The 23,031-nt window shown below is 41.9% G+C and overlaps 1 protein-coding gene across 1 annotated transcript; it reads left to right on the top strand.

The window, feature by feature from the left end:
- The first annotated feature begins 275 nt into the window (after positions 1–275).
- On the top strand, positions 276–22,139 carry LOC120629421. Its single transcript, XM_039898363.1, is given in 14 exon segments — positions 276–441; positions 1,018–1,131; positions 4,448–4,539; positions 7,115–7,224; positions 8,875–9,159; positions 11,106–11,242; positions 14,963–15,093; positions 16,002–16,149; positions 16,217–16,407; positions 16,685–16,789; positions 17,042–17,125; positions 18,540–18,596; positions 21,779–21,951; positions 22,013–22,139. Coding segments are annotated over 14 exon segments (1,803 nt in total). The 5' UTR covers positions 276–392.
- Positions 22,140–23,031: the final 892 nt, after the last annotated feature.

A 23,031-nucleotide genomic window follows, 5' to 3' on the forward strand; every position in this document is an offset into this window, starting at 1 on the left:
TTGAATTGAAGATAATGAGTTGTAATATCTTAATTTTGTAATAATTAGAAACACACGTAGACAAATAAACAAGTGTACAGTGTAGTTAAGGTAAAAGAAATAATATCTTACAGTGCTTTTATTTTAGTGGGTGTTTTAAACAATGTTTTCCCCTGATTTTTCAATGGATTGGCCAATCAAATTAATATAGCGTATCATTTACGCTGAGTAATTGCCACTTGCATATCAGTGTGGCACAGGTGAGTGTTTAAAAATTTAAATGATATGATTTGTAAGATTGATTTAGCACCAATTAATTGTAATGGTGTTTTTTAAATTACATACACAAACTTTGCGAGTGATGTTAACAGGTTGAAATAAATTTCGCGCGGTATGTGGATTATAAATAGTTAATGTGTAGTGTGATCCAGTGGGCGGCGCGCGGCCGAGGCGCCGGCACAGGTGGGTAGCGTGCTGCACCGCCGCGTCGCGTCGCTTCTCTCGAATTCCTGCTCGCATATCGTATCACCGATATATACTTTGATAGACAACTTACTCTTAGAGAACTAAAATAAATTCCCATTCAACTATTTCTCATTAATTACAGCTTCTTTGAATTATGAAGCTGGTTCCCAAAAATAAGTGAAAAAGTGCTTACCAACAATAGCAGTGCATCTTTATAATTTGCTTAGTAGGTTTATTTAATTAAATTTCAAAGATAAATTAATAATGTGATACCATGAGTCTACAAATTTCATTGAATAAATCAAATAATAGATAATAAATAAAACCAAAACAACAAGTAATTTAAAATTTGTGTAACAAAGGCAGCATATTTTAGAATCTTATTATGATATGAAACTGAAAAATCTTTATATTCAGAAATTTCTTCAAACTAAAAGATTGAATCCAAGTAAATTATACAAATTGTATTAAAAGCCAAGTTTTTTATATTAGAATAAAATGTTTAAATGCTTTTTCCAATCATGTTATTTATTTTCTTGTTGCCAGTGTAAAATGTGTAATTACATGCTGCAGGTGGAAGACAAGTTCTGAGTGCCGCCATGGCAAATGAGGAGGGTGTGCCGGTGGACCTTTACATCTACGACCTCACCAATGGCCTGGCTGCCTTGCTGTCCCCATCCATACTAGGTATAACTATACTATACTATTTACAATCAAGCTAATCTTTGAAGGAACATTACAAATGTTAAGCTGACAGGCAGTGGCGGATTTATAGATTTGCCGCCCGTAGGCTATTCAATTTATGCCGCCTCTAAATTTTGATATCTTAGTCCACAATCATATCAATTTTCTATCAATAAAATTCCAACTTTATAATTTGTGCTCCATCATCCTCGTTACATCAACTTTTCTCATATAGTTATTATTATTGAGAACTATGGTACCGTGTTAGATCCTTGATTATTTTTACAGCAAAGAATTATCAAAAAACATTATTTTAAGGAAAAAATATCTCAATCGTATACCACTTTTAAAGTAAGGTAAGGTATGTCTTAAAACTATACAATACTTACAAAATATGAATTAAGCTTACGTAAAAAACATACATTTGGCGAACGTTGATTAACATTTATTATTACACTCACAGTTTAAAAACAATACAATAAATATATCTTTTCTTTATTATTTGTTAGCATTATGATTTAAGTTAAATTATAAAAGCATTACAATACTTTTTTGCGAGACTTTGAATTCGCAAAATCATTTATTATATCGTCGTACGAAATCTTGTTCATTAGCTCTGACTCTATACACAAGAGAGCTAAAGCGTTTAGCTTTTCTTGACTTAAAGTCGATCGTAGGTAGTTCTTTACTCTCTTCAAGCAAGAGAAGCTTCTTTCACCTGAACAATTTGCCGCTGGTGTACAAAGAGCCATAAGAAGTGCTATATCCATGTTTGGATAAATGTTTCCTAGATTCTGTTCTTGCAGGAATGAAGACAGACTTATTAATGATCCAGAAATTGGTTTTATTGAAATTCTTTCAGACGAAAGGTAGCTTTGAAAGTGTAGTACACACACTTGTGCTATCCATTCAGCCAGACACTCTTACCGAATCGTCATGTCGTTTGTTCTGGCGTTACAATACAAATACGACTACGCAATTGCATGCCTTAAATGCGAAGCGCGTAGTAGATACTATGCTCTACTCTTGCCTAAAAATCTAAATCCGATGTTTTCTCACATTAAACCGTACCTAATAAATATGATGTACATGAATATTATTTAAAAAGCAACTTATCGGAAAGAAAAATGATCTCTGAGCTTATAAAAATAATATTTTTGGTTATGAGTTATGATTAATTATTTTTTATTTAAAAGGAAGTAATTTTAATGCCATATCGTATGGATTTTGGATGATCGTGTTCACAGTAAACACGATAACTTTCGAAAAAATAATTTTTTCACTTCAATTTTTTTTTAATATACTTGTTTAACTGAAGAGAAGCCGTTGAATAAAAAATTGCAGCTGAGTATTGTTTTATCTTATTATAATTAATTCATTCCGATTGGCATTTTCTGAAAAAGTTGGCTCCGCGAAAAAGTTATCAAATTTACTGATGTAAACATTTAATTTAAATAATTCGTGTACGACATGAGCGCTTAAGGCCTGCTCATTTGGATTTTCCAAACTTTTTCTTACTGCAAATAAAATAATTAACTGATAAAATGTATCAATTTTCTAATGAGCAAATTGTCTCACTTCATAATATTTTGTGGAGGGAATTTTCTTATTGTCAAGTCACAGTCGTTTAACTATCAGTTATTTGATTAATATGATCTCTATACGATATTGAACTAGTTTTTTATTTAATAAAAATTAGTCAATTTTAGTCAGTATTTTTATTAGACCGTCGATATTATATCGATTGGATTGGGTAAGCAGATCTCATAATTATTAGGTACACGGAGAAAAAATTATAGCAGTTATCAGTGAAGAATATATGTAAAAATTACTAAATTTCGATTATAATATCGAATCGCGATATTCTAAAAGTTCATAATCATTAATGTATAATTAGTAAAGCGTTTAGGAATTGTTCATGCAGAGATGTTGAAATATTTATTATTTAGCACTGTTTATGAGAATATTTCGATTTTTGTTAAATATTTTAATTTCTCTCCAATTTTCGTAATTCCTATTATGTGTGTGTAAATTACACACTGTGTATAATATTTTTTTTTTTTAATTTGTAAACCGAAATAATAAATTTATGAACTAAATTTGCCGCCCCTTAAAATTTGCCGCCCTAGGCTCCAGCCTACTCAGCCTGCTGGTAAATCCGCCACTGCTGACAGGTCACAATCATATCATGAAATCATGGCAAGTTTTAGAATTTAAACTATCATGAGTAAAGTTGATTTTAAATTTGTAATTGATGGCTGAACTCACATGAAATTTTGGCAGAGATTGAGTTGTCAGCTTTTGAGATGTATGTGCCTCTTAAATAATCTCTTCTTTTTGCAACTTCTTTTAGAACAAAAGGAAACACATTTAGACAAGCCTTACAAAATATAGTAAGCCTTACAATATTAAATTCTGTTGATATGCAGAATTTGCATTTTTACAAGTACTTTAGGGTTCCGTAGTGAACAAGAAAGTCTTGCAATTTGTTTTTATCATCAGCTTTTAAAATCTCAGGGAGAAGTTTGTTTCATGGTCTACGCATAAACGTTAATCTCCACTCATCAATCAACGTGACAATTTTCTTTTGTCTGTCTTGGTTGAGGTTGTTGTGTAGGTCTTGCGAAAATATTGCGCTTTATCGGGCTAAGTTTATATTAAGATTCAAGTGAATTAATATGTGGAAATATATTAATATGTGGGATATAGAGCTGGAGAAACAAACTTCGCCCCAACGCTAGTCTACTAGTAGGTTTCAGTCACAATACTACGCGTTCCGCTCAAGAGTATTCCAGCCATATTTCCGCGTTCACAGATTGAAACTCGTGAAAAAAGTGTGTGATTTCCCTGGAATGTACATGTGTTTCAATTCCTATTGCCAACAAACAAGCGCGATATTACTTTGCCGCAGTTAAAAGTCGAATAGGACCTTATCGTGCACGTTTTATTGGCAGCAAATAACGAGTAACGTCACGATCATCACGCTTCGGCATAATTGGCTGTCACCAATCAAATTGTGCACTGAACTTATTGAGCTTTAAAATTAGACGCGCAGAATTTATTTATTCGGAATGAGCAGGTGTCAAAGCCTCGAAAGATATTTAACATCTCCTACGTGCCTTTGAGACTCAGAAAATCTTCAAATAAATTCTTCAATATGAGTGATACTTTTGAATGGATCTTGGCTAAATTTATAAAACGACATGCACCATGAACAAGCTTTTTAGTATCGTTGCGCAAATAAGCCTTAACAGGTGGTCACGCTCACGAAGATGGGTTGAGCAGGGCGTAAAGCGTAACTGGTGGCATGTCTTTCCAGGGCGGCAGGTGGAGGGCGTGTGGCACACGGCGGTGGTGGTGTTCGAGCGCGAGTACTTCTACGGCGGCGGTGGTGTCACCAGCTGCGCACCGGTGAGTCGCTTGTTGCGTCGACACTACCTCGACTTTGTCTCCCGTGCGCAACTACGGGTGTCGCAGCACGGAGCACTCATGGATAGATACAGAGAGCTATGCTCCGAGTATGTCTAGGTGAATATATATAAAGAAAGACATCCGTTAAAGCTTCAGTGTAAGAGCTCATCGAGTCGACGATCAGAGGTACCAATGGGCGTTACACTTAGTTAAGGGGTCGGTGGACGTTGACGTCGTTAGTACTGAATTCGCGACCCCCATGTCAAGAGACAAGTGGACTTCTCACTATGTGTACGAATGCGTTCAAGTAAAAGATACGAGCGACGTACTTGCGAGTGGTGCACGAATCTCTATTAGCTTATGTCCAGCAGGAGACTTACTACGATTTATTTTTGCATCGTAAAATAAGTGTCTTGTATTAGGGTTATAGGATATACCTACCAGGGTTTTGCAACATATTGCAACGTACGCAGCGTACAATGGAGCCGTCATCTGCGATGTAGCGCTCAGCGCGACGAACGGAAATTTCTATTTATATTCCGCGGCGGACACCGCAGTCCGCATGGCAATTGTTACGTTCCGTTTTGACCCCGTATTTATGTTCGTATACACGCTCAGAATTATGACGCGTGCCATGCACGTTATCACGTCATATCTATTTAATTTTATTGGACCGCTTATGCAAGGCTTCACTTTGTTTCCCCGCTTCTACGCGGTTCATCCGCACCACTACAGCGAGAGTTTCTTGTGGAAATATTGTAAATAAATTTCGGCAGATAGAACAGAGTATACTAACTGTACTGAAGTAACTTTCAGTTTATTCTATTATGACACGATCTTGATTCGATACTCGAGAGCGACTCTACAGGCTTTATAGATAATGGTCGACCCGGATGGCTTACCGTGCATAGGGGTAGAAGGGGTAGAACGACTGTACCCGTCTGAACATGCTCACAGCCTAGTTACCGATATGGGGCAGCGGCGCAATCAGCTAATACGTAGAGTAAATATTTGCATAGCTAGCGCGGCCTCAGTCGCCACGATCCCCAGAGCCCCGCGGGTGAAGTACGGGAGATCCCGCTCGGTGCGGGTGTGTTTATATCCGCGTCGTAGATATATAAATCACGTCGAACGCCGCGTGTCTCCCGCGCTATTTGCACTTCCTCACGCGCCCGCCGCACTGCGAACCGTGTCGAGACGCCCGCGGCGGAGGACTCGTGTGGCGATTGATTCCTCTCCTAACATATACCTACTCGTTGTAGGAGGGCCTTCGTGCAAGGCCGGGGCTGATACTGCGTAACGAGTTCAGTATTCGCAGGCCAATCATACCCTCTGATGGAAACCATATCGGAAGTCTATATAGGTTTGACTGTTGAGTTTGACTGCCGATGTCGAGTTACCTCTTTTGACCGTATGCAATAGAACAAAATCGACCGCCTTTTATAAATCTGTTCTTTAATGGCGCGAATCTATTAGTTCGCAATTCATGGGTGTTAATTTTGCTTTTGCGCAAAATTAGTTTTGACTAAACTTAAAGTAGCATCGTGGCATCAGATATCTGATGATGATATTATTAAATTTATGTGGGAAAATTTTAGAAAGAAATCTAAGTATGAAAATAATTAAAACAAATAAAAAAAATCGCAATAAAAAACAACACAGCATGTACTTACTTAACCTATCAAATTTTCATATTATTAATTGGGTTCGAGAGATTCATTCAGTGATAAATGTAAATATGTTAAGATAATGACAGTCTTTAGCCAATAAATATTTGCAAATTTAATGTATGTTCACAAAAACATATTTAGATTTAAGAAAAAATGTAACTACAATAGTTTGAACTTTAGAAGCAAAAATATACTTGCAGTGCAATATATACTAGGCTACATACAATAAGTAATTCATTTGAAGGAAACTGCCATCTATGGAGCCATCAAAAGTGCCTATTTGAATAAAGACATATTTGACTGTAACTTTAATTGAGGAGATGTACTCCTAAAAGAGCAAAATAGGGTCGGTCGAAAAACTGTATGATTTCCTTCGAACCCCATTTAAATTGAAACTTCTTTGAATATACGGATATTACGGGGGTTTAGCAGTTCAGTAGAGAGATGTCTTTGCAATGAGCGAAATCGTTTCTACGCAGACGCGCGGCTTTTGTGGCGTAAGAAATGCGTCAGAGTTTACATAAAAGCCACACAATTAGGATAAAAGTGCATCCGTTCAGTCAGCGGCTCTTCCTGCGTGCCCCCAATATCCTCCAGTAATAGCCTCCTCCGTCTCCCTCGCGTTCGGCGTGGCGTCGAGCCGGCTATCTCTCTCGCACCCATGGCGTCCGTGCCGCGACCCATTCGCACAATACGCGCCGCTAAAACGATCATATCCAACAGGAATGCTCACAAATTGTTAAGGTGACTTCATCTTCGGTTTTGTCGTCATTAATGTGTTAGAAACAGCCGTGGGCGTAACATTATTTTTACACGATGAGCTACTTTAGCGAGCAGGACAGCTAAGCGACTCATCGGCGCCCGCACGCTAGGTGTAGTCGTCGATACATCAGCTCCGCTTGCAGGGCGGCACGGCGCTGGGCGCGCCGCAGCGGGTGCAGCGGCTGGGCGCCACGTTCGTGCCCTTCCCCGTGTTCCGCGAGTACATCCGCGGCCTGGCCGCCTCCGCCTACTCGTCAGTGCCGCCGCTGGCCGCGCCCTCCCCGGGCCGCCTGGCGCAGATTTTATTTATCGATACCTCACTGCCTTCCCGAAAACGAGTCGTAACGTCGGAATAGTGCGGCGTTTAGCACGTTCTGATGGTTTAAAGATTGAAGTGCGCCATAACGTCGCTTTGCTATTCCGAGTTTATGTCACGTTTGTCGATGAGGCCCTCGTAGAAGTACCCTCACATAACCTTAGTCCGAAGACGTCACTTTTATTGCTTTCGAATTGATTTTTGATAAACTAGGTTAAATAATGCTTCTTTAACACGATTGCGAATGAAAAAATAAATAAAAATGAAATAGCCTCAAACGGAGGAAGCAATATTTAATAACGAGATAACAATTATTTTTTTAACTTTTCGTATTTTCATGACATATCACAGCTTATGTAATATATATTATAATATTATATTATATCTGATATTGACAATTTACCAAATTACGGACAATTAATATCGCACCTTTAGAATAACTAATAAATAATAGTTTAAAAAAAAAAACTAAAAATTATTCTTAATTTAAATTTATTAAAATTTATTTTCTATTTTTTAGTTCGATTTTCGATAGAAAGCGTGTTTTTTAGTTTTTTTCAACTATTATTTATTTTCTACTTTTTAGTTTGGTTTATTTATAATAGCTTGTTTTTTTTAAAACTGTTATTTGATCTAATCTACTATCAATTCCGTGGGTGCTGCTAAATTGAGTGCCCGATCAGAGTGTCTCTCGAAATGCAAGTTCTAATTATTATTTAAAACAGCCCATTAAAAAGTAACAGCTAACGCCCTCTACCATCTAGTAGCTTAATGTTTTCTGTGGAATTAGTATTTTACCTTAGATTTCGCTGTTACGTTCGCGAACGCCATTTGTTGGTAACGCCATAGTTTTTTTACATTTCGGTCTAGATGGCGCTGTAGTAATTGTAATTACTATAGTCCGAAAAAACTAAAAAAAAATATTTTTTACATTGAAAATTGGAATAATCTTTTCAAATTAGTGTATTGTCTTTGGTCCTCGATATGTCTACAAAGTTTGAACGAAATCTGACCGTTTAAAGTGGGTAAATATAGCGTCCAAAGAAGTCGGTTACAAACATACATACAAACATGCAGGTGAAGCTAATAAAAGCGTGTTAAAAAAAAACTTATTTTACACATCAAACTACTTACTATCTAACTAATACAAACATTCCTTTTTGCCGAAACCGAATTCTTTTTTGGCTAGAAATCGACAAACGTACTTTTCTGTCTCACTTTAAATCACACGCTTATCGCACGTCCGACATTATCAATGGACCCCACTCAGTGTTGCGTCGATGGTGTTAACCGTCGAGTCGCGGCCATATGCTCGAGCGACCTTAACTCTAATCCGCCGTCGGTCATTAATAATGAAACTAGCGTATTATAAGGCAATTTTGTTAGTCACCGAGCAAAAATTACGCTAGTGATATCAAATTGTCGTCTGGGAATAGGAGATGTACTATTATTTCAAGTATCAATTAACAAATGATCACATTTGTGATATTTACCAAAACACAAGAATGTCGGATTGAGCGATAGCGATATGGTGCGATATTTCGGAGTAGTGTTTCGAAAGTCGCATGAGCAGGCGTCCGTCCGCAGCGGCGCCGCCTACCGCCTGCTGGAGCACAACTGCAACCACTTCAGCGACGAGGTGGCGCAGTTCGCGTGCGGCGCGCGCGTGCCCAAGCACATCCTGGCGCAGCCCGAGCGCGACCTGCCGCCGCCGCTGCGCCGGGCGCTGCAGGCCGCGCTCGAGCGCCTGCTGCCCGCCGGCCCGCCGCCCGCCGGCCCGCCGCCCGCCGGCCCGCCGCGCCCCGGCCCGCCGCGCGCCCGCGCCGACAGCCCCGACTTCCTCACGCTCAACCACCAGATCGAGGAGGCCAGGTGAGCGCTAGGCCCGTTCGCTTCTTTGCCACATGCGCGCCACCGGTGCGCAAGTTCTCGTAGCCTGCTGAACTTTTCAGTCGACCTCGTGAGATTCCGGTGACGAGCGCGCCACCGCGGGTCGTTCGGCATCGAACGTCGGAGGTCCTCTTACAGAACGCCCTCCGTGAGACGTGACGTTGGTCCTATGGACTACCCGATCGAGAGTGACGATGAAAGGTAGAACCCGCTCGCCGAGAAGATGCCTATTCACTCATGTCATAAAGAAAGGCGCTCGAATCCGTCGAAAAGATACTATAATTCTGCAGCACAGCTCGTGATTATCCTTGCAACTTCTGACGCATCCGCGATTGCGTTTCAATAAATTGAGTTTGTCCGCGTACGTGCGTTTGCGGCGTAGCGCCCGCGACGCGCCGGCCGGCTGGGTGCGGCGCGCGCTGCGGGCGGTCGCGCGCCGGTCGCCGCGCCACAGCTGCGGCCCTTCTGGACCCGGCCGCGCTCCGGAACGACCCGGCTACATATAGTACTGCCTTTGAAATACCAATAAAAGTAGTAAAACTATCTCAACCCACTAACGAAACGAGGTAGAACGAGCAGGTAGATCACAATTGGCGCGTAGTGTTCGTGCAAGTGTGTACACACATATCTCCGGGGACCCCCGGCCGATTCGCAACATCTGCACTCCAGTGAGATCAGTGCAAAGTTGGTGGCGATTCTGTTTACATGAATCTCTGAAACGAACTGGTCTAATAAGGATGCTGCTATCCTTTTCTACATGGAATTACTATTGAAGTTTGTGAATTGTGTCTACAATAGTATTAATACGATTTCATACTATATTTTTATACTTCTCTTATATTTAAACCATCTTTAAGTTACTTTTTGAAAAAATAACAAGTGAATTGAAATAGTTAAAACAAATAAACACACAGGGAATGAGCAAGTATGTTTTATTGGTTTTTTCATATATATTTAAAACATACTTTACAAGTACAAAAGTAGTGAAAAATTATTTTATATAATAAGCGTCTAATTTAACACCTTATAAGCGTCGGATAGTTTATATTCAAATTTTGAAAAAAGAACTTGGTGAAACAGGCCATAAGATAAGTAAAAAACATTGACTTGACTCAAATTCGACTAACAAATAAATCTGCGCCATCTCTTAGAGTACAAATGAACTACCACGGACTGCGAATGAACTACGTCGTGTTTTATCATGAAATTTCTCAACGTAACCTTGTAAAAGCAAAAGTATGAACATGGCTACCGACAGGTGAGGAAATTGTATGTATTTATTTGCTCCGATATGGTTACACATTAAGATGGTTATTTAAATCTTCTCGGCATACTACTCGAACCTGCGAACATTATTACAAATGCCTATTTATTAAATGTAACGATTCAACAATATCAATGAGTATCTTATGAACAATTGTCACATTGAGAAGCGCTTATTGTAATCAGTTCAATCCTCCTAACAAGTCTGCAATACAGAGTTTAGCTGCGGTTTAGTTGAGTTGCGCGACGCTGCTAACTTTGTTTATGTCGTCATTGTTTAAAAACTTTAATTATATTTTATTGAAAGTGAATATAATCATATTGCTTTCTTACGTTTACTACGGTTGGTAGCGTACTGTTATGATTTTATAATACTTCAGAACCGCTTTCACATCGACGTAAACGCACTCTTCATGCAGCATGTTTTAAAAAAAAGTTACAATAATAAAATAACGGTCATTTGAAACCGCCTCAAATAATGTGAAACAAACGGAACCTGCCCTGACTTAGGAAACGGCCACCCGCTGTTTCGGGAAACGCGTGGTGAGTCTTCGGTCCAAGCCCTGTTTGCTACGGGAGTGCCCGCGCCCGTGTCCGTGGGCGCGCCCGTGTCCGTGGGCGCGCCCGTGTCCGTGGGCGCGCCCGTGACGTGCGCTTGTGCGCAGGGCGCTGTCGCAGCAGCTGGGCGCGCGCCGCAGCTCGCTGGCCGAGAAGCTGGCGCGCAAGCAGCGCCGCCAGGACAAGAAGCGCCGGCGCCGCGCCGACGCGCCCGCCGACGCGCCCGCCGACGACGCCGCCGACGGTGAGTGCCCCTCCGACCATAGGATCTGTATCCTGAAACTAAACACCAAACCAAACCAACCAAAGTCTGGCACTAACAATTTCTTGGCAGAAAACTATTACGTTATTCTAAAGATTGTTGTTGATCAGAGTTGGCTCAGCACCCCGAATCCTGCCGTATCTCGTTGCATTATTTTTGCAAATTTTAGCTTGCATTAGATTATAGCAAAGAGGCCGGTGTTTCTTTGCGGAATTATAGTATTTATGTATATGTGAAAATATTTATAGGTATGCACCACCTCTACCTCTCTACCTCTCGTCCGGAGCTTTGTTTTACGCCGTCGGAACTGATCGCTATGTAGCGATAATGTCGCCTATTTGTATACATCGTGTAAACTAGTATTTATAATTTTTCCAGTATTTTTATGTTGTGTACAATAGGTGTATTAGTTAAATTCATTAATTTGCTACAATGCTAACTGTGCATTTGATAATTTAGCATTGTAAAGTCAACTATGTATTATGCAACATCCTTTGGTGTGGTGTTTCAAGATTGAATAAATTATATACTATAATATTTATTATGTCTTGAAACGCGGATTATAGCAAATCTAGCTAAATTTTTCATTGTATTTGATGTGCATCTTTTCCTTGTGCTTTCAATTCTACATTTGTGATCGTCCGGCCAGTTGCAAGTGTCTGAGCTACAGCTCAATTGTTTTGTTATCATGATGCGGTGTAACTAACACATAGCTAGTCTGATAAAAAAAAAAACAATTTTAAACAAGGTTTTGCAAAAAGTATATGTTATGTGAGTCTGAACATAATTGCAGACAACACAGCCGGTAGATCCCAGCGGTCCACCGCCCGCGTGCTTAGGTGGTGCAAATAGCGCGCGAACTATTGTAACACTAGACAGTGTGATCGACCTCGTCTATTTATTCCCGCCGGTTGAACGATCCGCAATTAGGCCGCACTCGCGCGCACCCCGCGCCTCGCTCGGGGCCACGTGCAGCACCAGCAGAAGCCGCTCGTCTGAAGTTCGAGGTACGGTGAACTTCGAAAGCCATCGGTTAAGCCGACGTGTGTCGGGGCGACCGCACCGCGCGGCCGCTCTCGCCTCGCGGCTGGCGCGCTGCCAGGCACCGAGCGCGGGCCAGCGCGTGCCACTGGAGCTACCTTCCACTGTGCTAGTGATCGTTCCGTTTGTTGTTTGCGTGCCGGTGTTTGCACCGCTGGAAATATACCGTGTTGTTAATAAGCTGTGATTTGTTAGGTTTGTATGTGTTTTGACTTATGATATGGTGATTTAATCCTTCATTCTAAAATACTCGCGGATTATCTGTGATGTGAATGATAAATCCACTGCTGCGATGTAGAGAATAACGCAACCTGTTGTCGATGAATCGCTTAAAATATCTGAAAATAACTGTGACCGGCGCAAGCAGGCGCGATCGCGAAGAGTACTCAAAGAGCCAGTTAGCGGCTGTTCTGCAACTATTATTTTTATGAAGCATCAATCAGATAATATGCTGTTAAAAACGTTTTTATAAATAAAAATATTTATCATCAGTTTTTATTATTGATGAGGAGAAAAGTTTGACAATTTAATATAATTTAGTTAGTTAGTTTAGCTAGCTTATGTCTCTCTTAATCGTTTTTTCTCCTTCTAACTAACAATATAGTTTTTATTTGCAAGTTGTGGCAGTCTTTAAGTGGGTCTACAATATTACATTTATATGTTATTTCATTTTTGTTTAGTTTTTAAGAGTTGTTGTTGTAACCTGTTGATTGTCCCTTAAATAAATAAATAAATAAATAAATTGACATGCACAGGGGCACGTGCATGTAAATACATTGCATATAAATTGATAGTAATTCACATTGATTTCTACGACTTATAAACAAAAAAGATTTCTAGACTACCAATTTTAAAATTTTACCTTTTTTGATGGCAATAGTACAATATGAAAATTTTTGCTACTAAGTTTATGGAATTGAAAGTAAGATTGCATGGATAGGGGAATGTCGTAAGAAGGGGCATGCATTGCTTTTCCTAGCTTTAGTTTTAAGTTAACGAATGCAGCTATCACCATCACTAACATTAGTGTAAATGGATGATCGATTCATAAGTGCCGGTAATAAGGTCCACATGAATAAAACATGATTGAATTTTAATTTTCACTAGCAGTACACCATCTGCTCTGTTACTTGCAATAATGTTTATTGTAGTTATGACGCGCTAGTAAATGAGTGAGTGAAGTTTGTCCCAACCGCAACACAACCAACCAACCAATCGGAAATGCTAAATATCAAAAAGTCAAGTTCTCAGTGAGCACTTTTTGAAAGCGCTTCAAGCGAAGTGATTGGGCCTTGTGGGCTCACCTCCCTTCAAAGTGTACCTATATTCGGCTTAACATTTTTGATTTTTATCATTTGTATAACAATTACTATTATTAAAAAAATTCAAAATTCATTTATTTCTAGTAGGCCTATGTTATAAGCATTTTTGAGACTAAGACTCCACCACCACCGGTTCAGAAAGCAGATTCTACCGAGAAGAAGCCGGCAAGAAACTCAGCAGTTGCTCTTTTCCAACATCAACAATTTACATTTTACATTTTAGCATTCATTTTTCTATCTTGTGAGAGATAAAAGCAGAGCCGGATGCTTCCACGCAACCTTGTCATTAAGAAATTCATCAGTTGTATAGTAACCTCGCTGTAATAAATGTGTTTTAACATATCAAACTTATGCGTTTATGTTAACTTATGCGTTGGTAGTTCCAAAATTACCTTAGGAATCCTATTATAAAAGCGTATACTCAATTCCACAAATGATTTCTGCACCTTTCGCAGACGATACGCAGATGTCACTAATTTATGACCATTTCTTGTAAGTCGACTGTTTATATGCACTTTTTGTGTATATAGACTATTATATTGCGTTACAAATACTATATCATTATAAATATATTGTGAAGCTACAGTAACTATTTCTTTAAACTTCTAACGCGAGATTTAAGTTTATATATTATACTTATTATATATATTATTTATTATATTTATGCTTAACTTCTAAAAACATGGTACTTAACTGAGTATACTGATCTTAGGGCAATTTGCCAGAGACAGCTGTAATCCTGGAGAAGGACATAATATAAGTACACTTTTTATCGCCAAAACAATCGCGGAAATAAAAATAAAAAGTATTAAGAAAATAGAGACAGATTTGATTCTGTTTTTATAACGTTAAATAAGAGATAGGTGGTTCAGATACAATTGAAGTGATTTGTACATCATCAGTGATTTAGTTATTTGAAGTGGTTCACATCGCACACCAATATCCCGATCTATCAAATCATCATTCCCAAGAAGAAGCTACTGACTGACGTAACATTTTCCAAAGCTGAGTGGGTTTTGGAATTATAGAAAAAGTCTTAGGTGATCGATTTTATTGTTTATTAGTTTATAGTATAGGTACGATAGGCAATAGATATGCCGAGTTATCGATTTTATTATTATTTTATATCTCAATAACCGTTGGGCGTGTTCGTTTGAGTTACGAAATTTGGGGTTTTAGTTAATCTAAAAACTAAATTTCATGTGTTTATTTGAATAAGATTATGAGGTATTAGAGGGCAAAAGTGGCTCTAAATGGTTGGTGTAATATATAACACGCGGCTGGCCCTTGGCCGACGTTCGTGGCTGTCGGCCAAGCTCCAGCAATGCGGCGGTTGCAGACATGGCGGAGGCAGTGGAGGCGCCCGAGCCGTGCGTGCTGGCCGGGCCCAGCTCGAGCGCGGCGGACGTCGAGGCGGACGAGCGCTGCGCCGCGCCGCGCGACCCGCCCATCGTGTACCGCGACATCGACGTGAGTAGGCTGCAGCACGCGTGTGCACTTATCCAGAAGATCATTGATGATTTGAAGAATCTAGGTGTTGCGTACGAGCAACGAGGGAGCGACGCGTTTTGTACGTAAAACCTATCGACGTCTCAGGGTTTCGAGGTTAGAAATGTCGGACGGAAATAAACCGAACTGTTCCATAAAATATTTTGAAATCCTGACTGATATAATAATTGCGAAAGCGTTTTCATTCAATAATATGCCAAACCCCTTAGAGGTTTACGCACTTCTCTTATCGAAAACTCGAAAGATGGGGATCGAGAGCAAAATTTTCATCAAATAAAAACAAAGTACCCAAAATATGCTACACTTGTCAGCAATAAGTCAAATAATGCGCAAAAGTGCTATCACACACCTCAGACATATCCGTATACACAGTACCGCCAATATCAACAATAGCGAGGACGGTTTGAAGCAATAGTTTATACCGCAAACAACGCGGTCAGTATTAATAGTTTGCGATCCATATTCACTTAATGGCTAACCCTCGAAATCGTCAAAATCATAAGCTATTTTAACATTTTATGGCACACACGTGCTGCAAGAGATGGCAGCGTAACACGGTGGCATGCAAAATACTTTTGTCGAGTACAAGGATCGAGCCCTTTCCAGAAAAGTCCACGCCATTTATGCGTTCGGTCGCTCGCCAGTCGGGCGGAAGCGTCTCGCGCATCAGAGCCAAATATGAATCGAGTTTACATTTCTCAAATAGTCACCGTGACTCATCTGAGAGTAGGCAATGTAATGAAGTGATGGCGATTGAAATACTTTTCGGTATTCATTCATCAACGTCATATCGACGCGTCGCCGGCCCGCTACGGGGCACGAGGGTTCCGCGAGAGATGCGGCGGCGGGTGCTAGCGTGTCGTGTGCAGGGCGCGCAGGAGTGGGCGGCGCTGGCCGCGGCGCTGGAGGGCGCGGAGCTGAGCGCGGCCGAGCGGCAGAGCCTCGACGAGCTGCGGCAGTACCTGGTGCAGGGCGAGGGCAGCTGGGTGCTGGGCGACGACTTCCTGCCCTTCATCGGTGAGCTGGCGGCCCGCGCGGTGCGGCGCCGCGGTGCGGAGTGAGAAGGCCCAGGCCGTGTGTGCAGGGCGCGTGCTGCGCGACGGCGCGCTGAAGGGCGAGGTGCGCGTGCGCGCGCTGCGCTGCCTGGCGGCCGGCGCGCTGCGCGACGACGTGGCGCTGCTGCTGCACCAGGACCGGCGCGAGCACGCGCTGCTGGCCTACGCGCAGCGCGTCGAGCGCCTGCCCGCCGACGAGCAGCTGGCGCTCGCGCACTTCGTGAGTGTCTTTTTAACAACAAATATATACGGACTTTGTCTGCACCGATATCCCCGGTGAAAGATTCTGAAACATATATAATTCATTAGTTTTACACATAATTCATGAATTGCTCATGCCGTATCAGTTTACAATGGTCGTTTTATACAACATCTCAAAATCCCTAAAATAATGATTATAATTCTGATACAAGACCGACGACAGTAATTAAATGATACCTCTTCAAGCAACAGCAGTGAGCCACCCACTCTGTAATAATGATATCCATTTGGAACAGATATGCAACCTGTTTGAGAACACGTCGTCATCCGAGTGGCTGCTGTACATCAGCGAGTGGGAGGCCGACGGGCAGACGCTGTCCAACATCCGCGTCACCACCAAGGTGAGCCGGCCCGCGGGACGCCGGACCCTCGCTCGCCGGCGGACCGCGCTCGGAACGGCCGCGGTCGGCCGAACCGTATTCAAACCAAAATTTCAAAAGCCAAATGTTTCATATATCGGCTAGGAATAAAATAATACATCTATTCTAAAGTCTCCAGATCAATTAGAATCAATTTGATTGCAATCACGTTAGATAAAGTATGCAGAAGATGCAGAAGTGTAAGTGCGATTGTCCATCCGACTTGCGGCGCAGGTGTGCGTGCACTGCGTGCTGAGCGAGGCGGGCGAGCTGCGCGACGCGGGCACGGCGCTGCTGTACAACGTGGCCACCAAGGAGGTAAAAACCGTGGTCAGTATCCCTTCCTTCTGCTCTCCGCACCCCGGAGCTAACTGCGTTTGTAGTCTCGTCGACTTGCGCTTTACCTTCTCGGTCTGACAGTCTGACCTGCACCGTCGCGGGCTAGCTAGGCTTCTAAAAGTAATCTAGACTCCTGGACCGACAAGCGTCGAAGGGAATGTGTGTTAGGTTTAAAATGTCAAATACGTTCGCCTTGTGATGTACGGGAGCCGGTATCGTGAATAACGACAGTAAATAAAAGAATTACAAACTTCAGATAAACATCTCACCGCTTGACGGCTTCCTGTGAATCTTATTTACGCTACAAACGCAGATTAGTAGTTTCATGCGCACGAAAATAAATTGAAACTAACAGAATCAGCTTCAGGAATTTAGTCTTGTGATAATAAAATCTAGCTGAAAAAAAATCGAAAATAGTCATATATTCGAAGGCCTATTTTTCTGTGCACTGTTCTATAAATAGCACGTAGCATAATAGGCAATATATAGCCGCGTACATAACATAACTACAATCGACATTACATATAAACGGGCGATTATTATGTTAATTGCAATTATTGACGTTTTATTTTGAATTAACGGTGCTCTAGCAAAACCTTTATTTTAGACAAAAATGCCAAAACCTGCAGTCTGTGAAAACTGTTGATCAGTCCTTCCTTGGTCCGTCTGAACCTGACCGCAGCTACTCATATAAATTTTCTGTGACTGACTTCTGTTCAACAGTGCAATGGAAACTCGCCATCATGTTTCGATTGACCCGTTTACCCTCTCCTTATCTTTTTAAATGTGCCTATTGACTAACAATACTAACGAGGCAGCTACTAACCAAACATCGTTGTTGGAACTGTTTTAGACTTGTTCCGCGACATGGACTCGTTCCGAAGACAAGACCGTCAAACAGCAACAGTTTGTACGCCTTATCATCTGCCATTCATTAGTGCGCATGTTAATGTGCTTATTTACTATCGCTAATGCGCCCGTCAAGTTTGAGCTGAGCTCGGTCTTGTAAGAATTCAAATCGTTGGCCTTAAATGATAACTTGTTATTACAAAAAATTGGCCAAAATAATTGTCTCGTGGCATGTATACTATCCTTACTGGTCTGTAGAAATGAAACGAAATGGTAACACACACCATCTGTTTGCGAAGCACAACAGTCATCCTTCGTTGGTTGCTAGCTCATCCTGCCACGAGAATAAGTATTGCCACTTTCATGTTTGGTTTTAATTGGGCGAGCTAATCTTATTTCAAAAACGTACGCTCGTTAGTAAAGTACGAATGGGTGGAAAGCTTATAACTTTCGCATGAGCACTTAACCAGCTTACGCAGGGTATTCAGCCCTAACTACTGTCCCGTCCGCGTGCGAGGGTAGTGCAGTCGTGTGCTTGTTGCAGCGCCTGGGGAAGGGGGCCGCATTGCGGCAGCAGCTGCCCCCGTCGGCCAAGTCCAAGGTGCGCCCCCACAGCCCCCACAGCCCCCGCCTCCGCGCTCCCCGTCGCTCCCAGGGTCCCCCGCCGTTCACAGCTCCTACCTCCTGAGTTCAGTCACGGCAACGGCGAATGATACGATCGTCTTGAAACTGTATGTATGGCCGTTTATTGTGGAGTTTGTATTTGCGTTCGTTCAGCGCGATCGTTTTGGCAACATGGTTTGTAAAGTAATGCCCATCTACATTAATAATAATCACCAGTAAAATTGGTTTCCTGCTATACAATGTCCTACTTGTGTTTCAGAAATTCATGGAATAATTTAATTTTAAAAATGCCTGCTTCGAAACTCGATGTCCATTACTTAAATTCATTTTAAATATGCTATTATAAAATGTATTATGTATTGTGCTAAACAATGAATAATTCCCAAAAGAATGTAGGCAATTGGAAAATACCCACGGAAGTGTTTTCATAAACACCTCATTTATTATACTGTCCATAACATAATCAAGAAAAACAAACGTTGTTATTATTGAGTTCTGACATCTGATTTCTCGCTAAAAAAATTGGTTGCCTGTAAAGTCGGTATACGGGCGAAAGTTTTACGTGACAACGACTTTGAGTGGTAAAATAATTTTAATGTGAATATTCATTCGTATAGTAGGAAGAAGGATGAAATAATAGTAACAATTTAAAACATTTATTTATACAAAGAATCTCGCACTGAATTTCATATTAACAAAATTTAATTTTTACCTTTACACATACATACGTATTTATATACAAATATACATACAATAACTTGCAATACATTTGCGTACAATGAAACAGCGTTTACTACAAAGGGACGCGTGCCTTTCACTTTTTATGTCTGTCTCTCTCGCTCTTAGGCGGGCTAACCATGCCCGAGTGGAAGGGACGCGTGCCTCTCACTCGCTCTCATTGTAAGCGCATAACGTGAGCGGAGCGTAACGCAGTTTCTTGAAGTGTCACCCGGCAAACCAATTTATAAGACGTTGTCACGTCAAAAGATATGATTGTTTGTTCCACCTCAATGCGCAGTATTTGTTTGTGTATCTGCGAGAGCTGATACGCGCTATAATATCCAATTGGTAACGCGCGCTCATGACAGTTTAACAAAATATGCCCAGGCATAAATTCACTTGGAAATATGATGTCTTTTTTCCCGCACAAGAAATACAATTACCGGTTCAACACGTATATATAATTAATCCAGGAATTACTACACGGTGTGTCAAATTATTGATTAAAATTTAAATGCTATTTCAATATCATTGTTTAGCAAGCTTTCAGAATTTAAAGTTTTAACCATTCAGCTAAATAGGCAACTGTCATTGATGCATTAATATCAATTGTACTTGTTCTATGGCGATATATATCCCAGAGCTATTCAAATCAAGGCAAAGAGAGAGCGAGGTGATCGCTAATAATAACTTTTATCTGCTTATAATATTTGCCTTCATCAATCCCTTTGACCGTGCCGTAGTCTACGTCTCGCGATAATCCTGACTCAATCGAGATAATAACATTCACTGCCACAGTGATAGGTAGCCGTGGATAAGATCCGCTACTTCGACATAGCTGGAGGTCGAGTCGAGCGCTGGGGTTAAACAAGTCGGACACTGGATGGGGGATGGGGCCTTCAGCGGCGGAGCCCGATGTCGGTGCTAATTTATTCGAGTGCAGATTACCTACACTGGGACGCGCGAAGGGCGTATTTTTTGATTCTCGGTGAGCTGTCTTCCGTCCAGCGACGTGCGTGAGCCAGCTCGTAACACTCACTCGCGCGCAGTGGCTGTACCCGGCTAGTTTAGTGTGCTTCTGATCTAGTGTTAAGTTTGATTTTGTCTCAGCCGTTAAAAAGCCGTTAAAAAGCTATCATATTCTTCTTTTACATCAAATGGCCCAAATGAACAGATGACAGATTGCACTGTAACCACAGCACTGGTACCGAGTTGCGAGGGCTGTGATCGCGACCCCGGCGGCTGTTGTTTGTTTGCTCGATGGCGCAATTCGCGGCGTGTTTGCGCGGCTTACGCGCTGCAGTATCAGCGGAGCCGTCATTTGTATGTATTCCGTAATAGCAGTGAGGTGCCGTTTGTACATGTTTATGTTCTAATCCCTTTATTGCTATGTTCAAATGACTATACTCTTTCTCGGCCCTGGCCTTTATATTATTGTTTGCATTAAATTATCAAGTATTTAGTAGTAGTAGAAAACTGTTTGGTGACAGCTTATCCGGGGAAGTACTACGTCATGCTTATTTCTGCATATGTCCCTCGCATACTCGGCGAAGTGGTTTCCGAAACTCAGGCTGCCGCAACCAAGCAAAGGCAAAAATCTCGCTGGTAATAAAATCAAAGGAAGCAACAGTAGTGTAACATTCTTAGTAGTGAATGTGACTGCGTTTTACGTATAATGAAATCTCATGCAGGACATTGAACCCAGACAAGTTTAAAAGATGTCGTTATTTACGTTACGAACCGGTCAGGCCCGTTTACTGTAGTTTCATAATAGGCCTAAAAAATTTCATATTTATGTTTTAAATGATACCCACATACTTATTGAACAAAATTCGCCAATCGAAATAGTTCGCCTTAAATATGGCGGAATTTCAAAATATCGTATTCGCTCGCCGCTAAGAACAATGAATAATAAATAGTGTACCGAGAATTTTTATATATGACAAACATGACTTGTACGAACTTAAGAATGCCATCTTTATTTTTACACAAAAGTTTAGTTATACTTCTGTTTACTTACGCCATAAAGTACCTCTGTAAACCTCTGGTGTAAATGTGTCGTTTAAGATTATGTCTAATGGCATATAATAACATACGTTTCGAAGTTTAAATGTACGAATATACAAACATAAACTTTGTTACTGTTCACGAAGCGTCGGCCGAGTGCAACGACACCGTTGCAATGTGAGTTTTAAATTCGCTCGGTTTCTGAAAATCGAGTCGCGTCTCTCATATCGAGAAGTATACCGAGCGAAGCGATAAAGGACGGAAAGTTTCAAATGTATATCGCCGGGCACTCTTCGTCGAACGAACAATTCGGTCTACACGTGCGTTCGGTTCCCGGAGATGGATTCCTTCGACGGTATCTGCCGGGTCTGAGAGGGAGAGCGGCTCGTACGCAACTCCTGCGATAGAACGTATCGGTCCGATGGTGCGCAGGTGTTCGACGAGGTGAGCGTGGAGCTGTGCATGGCGGCGCTGCAGCTGCTGGCGTGGGCGCCGGGCGAGGCGGCGCTGTGGCGCGCGCTGGCCGCGCTGGCGCGCCTGGCCGCGCACTCGGCCGACGTGCCGCAGCTCGTGGCGCTGGTGGGGCCCGACCCCGCCGCCTTCCGGTGAGTGCCGCCGAGCCGCACGGCGCGCTCGGCGGCGCGCGCTCACGGCCCCCTGTTGCAGCGGCACGAGCGCGCGCGTGGACGAGCAGATCGAGCTGCTGCTGAGCATGGTGAAGCCCAGCTAGGCGCCGCGCGGCGTGGCGGCGCTCGCTCCGGTGGTGCGATCCGATGTAACTTATCATTTATAACTGTTAACGTATTTCCGCTGAGTTTGTGACATGTTTTAAGGGGTCGGTTCGAAAGTTTTAAACCGACGTTTAATTTACCCGAGTTAACTATATCGTCCCGTGCGAACTCGTGCGACAATTTTTGTAAGTCTGACTGCTCGACGATTGAGTACACCCGATTTTCTTTATCACGCAGATTTGAAGTAATAATTATTGCATTATTTTAAAAATCGTATTCACAAGCGTCACTGTAGATAAACCTGAACGTCTTGCGAACGAGTCACGAAAAAATAGCACTTTAAATACAAAGATATATTTTAATTTTGATCTTACGAACGTGGCACGGCTACATCTGACCGCCACGGCTCGGCCGGGGCGTTCAGACGCACTGTGACTCTCCACAGTCTCAGCCGTAGCGTGTGAAAATGTAGACTTCAGAGTGTCGTGTCGCCCGATGCCGTCTGCCCGCCCGGCGGGCCACCAGCACGCTTGTGAATATATCTGTCAGTTTAGTATTAAATAGTTTGGTCTACGTAGTCGATATGTTGGACCGGAAATAATCATGGAATTTTATTTTTACCATGTAGGAAAGAGTCCTAAGAAATCTGATACCTTGAACGTGTAATACACTAGTAGTAGCTAGTGAGATGAGACGAAGCGTATGCGCAACGGCACTTTGTAGGGTTGTTCACAAAACACTCGTATAACTCATGGCGGTATTTGCAGCTACATATTTTGGAGATGTGTATTGCGGGGAACTCCCCGCAGCCCGCTGTCGGCGCCAGTGTCGCTCACTGTTCCGCGCCGCCTCCGCATACGCTTAGCCCTCAATTTCACCCTGATGTTCATTTCCTCCGCTTTACTCTTATATATCGACAATTGGTAAAATGAGAAATTTTACACATTTTTAACA

Source organism: Pararge aegeria, chromosome 14 (assembly GCF_905163445.1).
Source record: "Pararge aegeria chromosome 14, ilParAegt1.1, whole genome shotgun sequence".
Lineage (NCBI taxonomy): Eukaryota > Metazoa > Arthropoda > Insecta > Lepidoptera > Nymphalidae > Pararge > Pararge aegeria.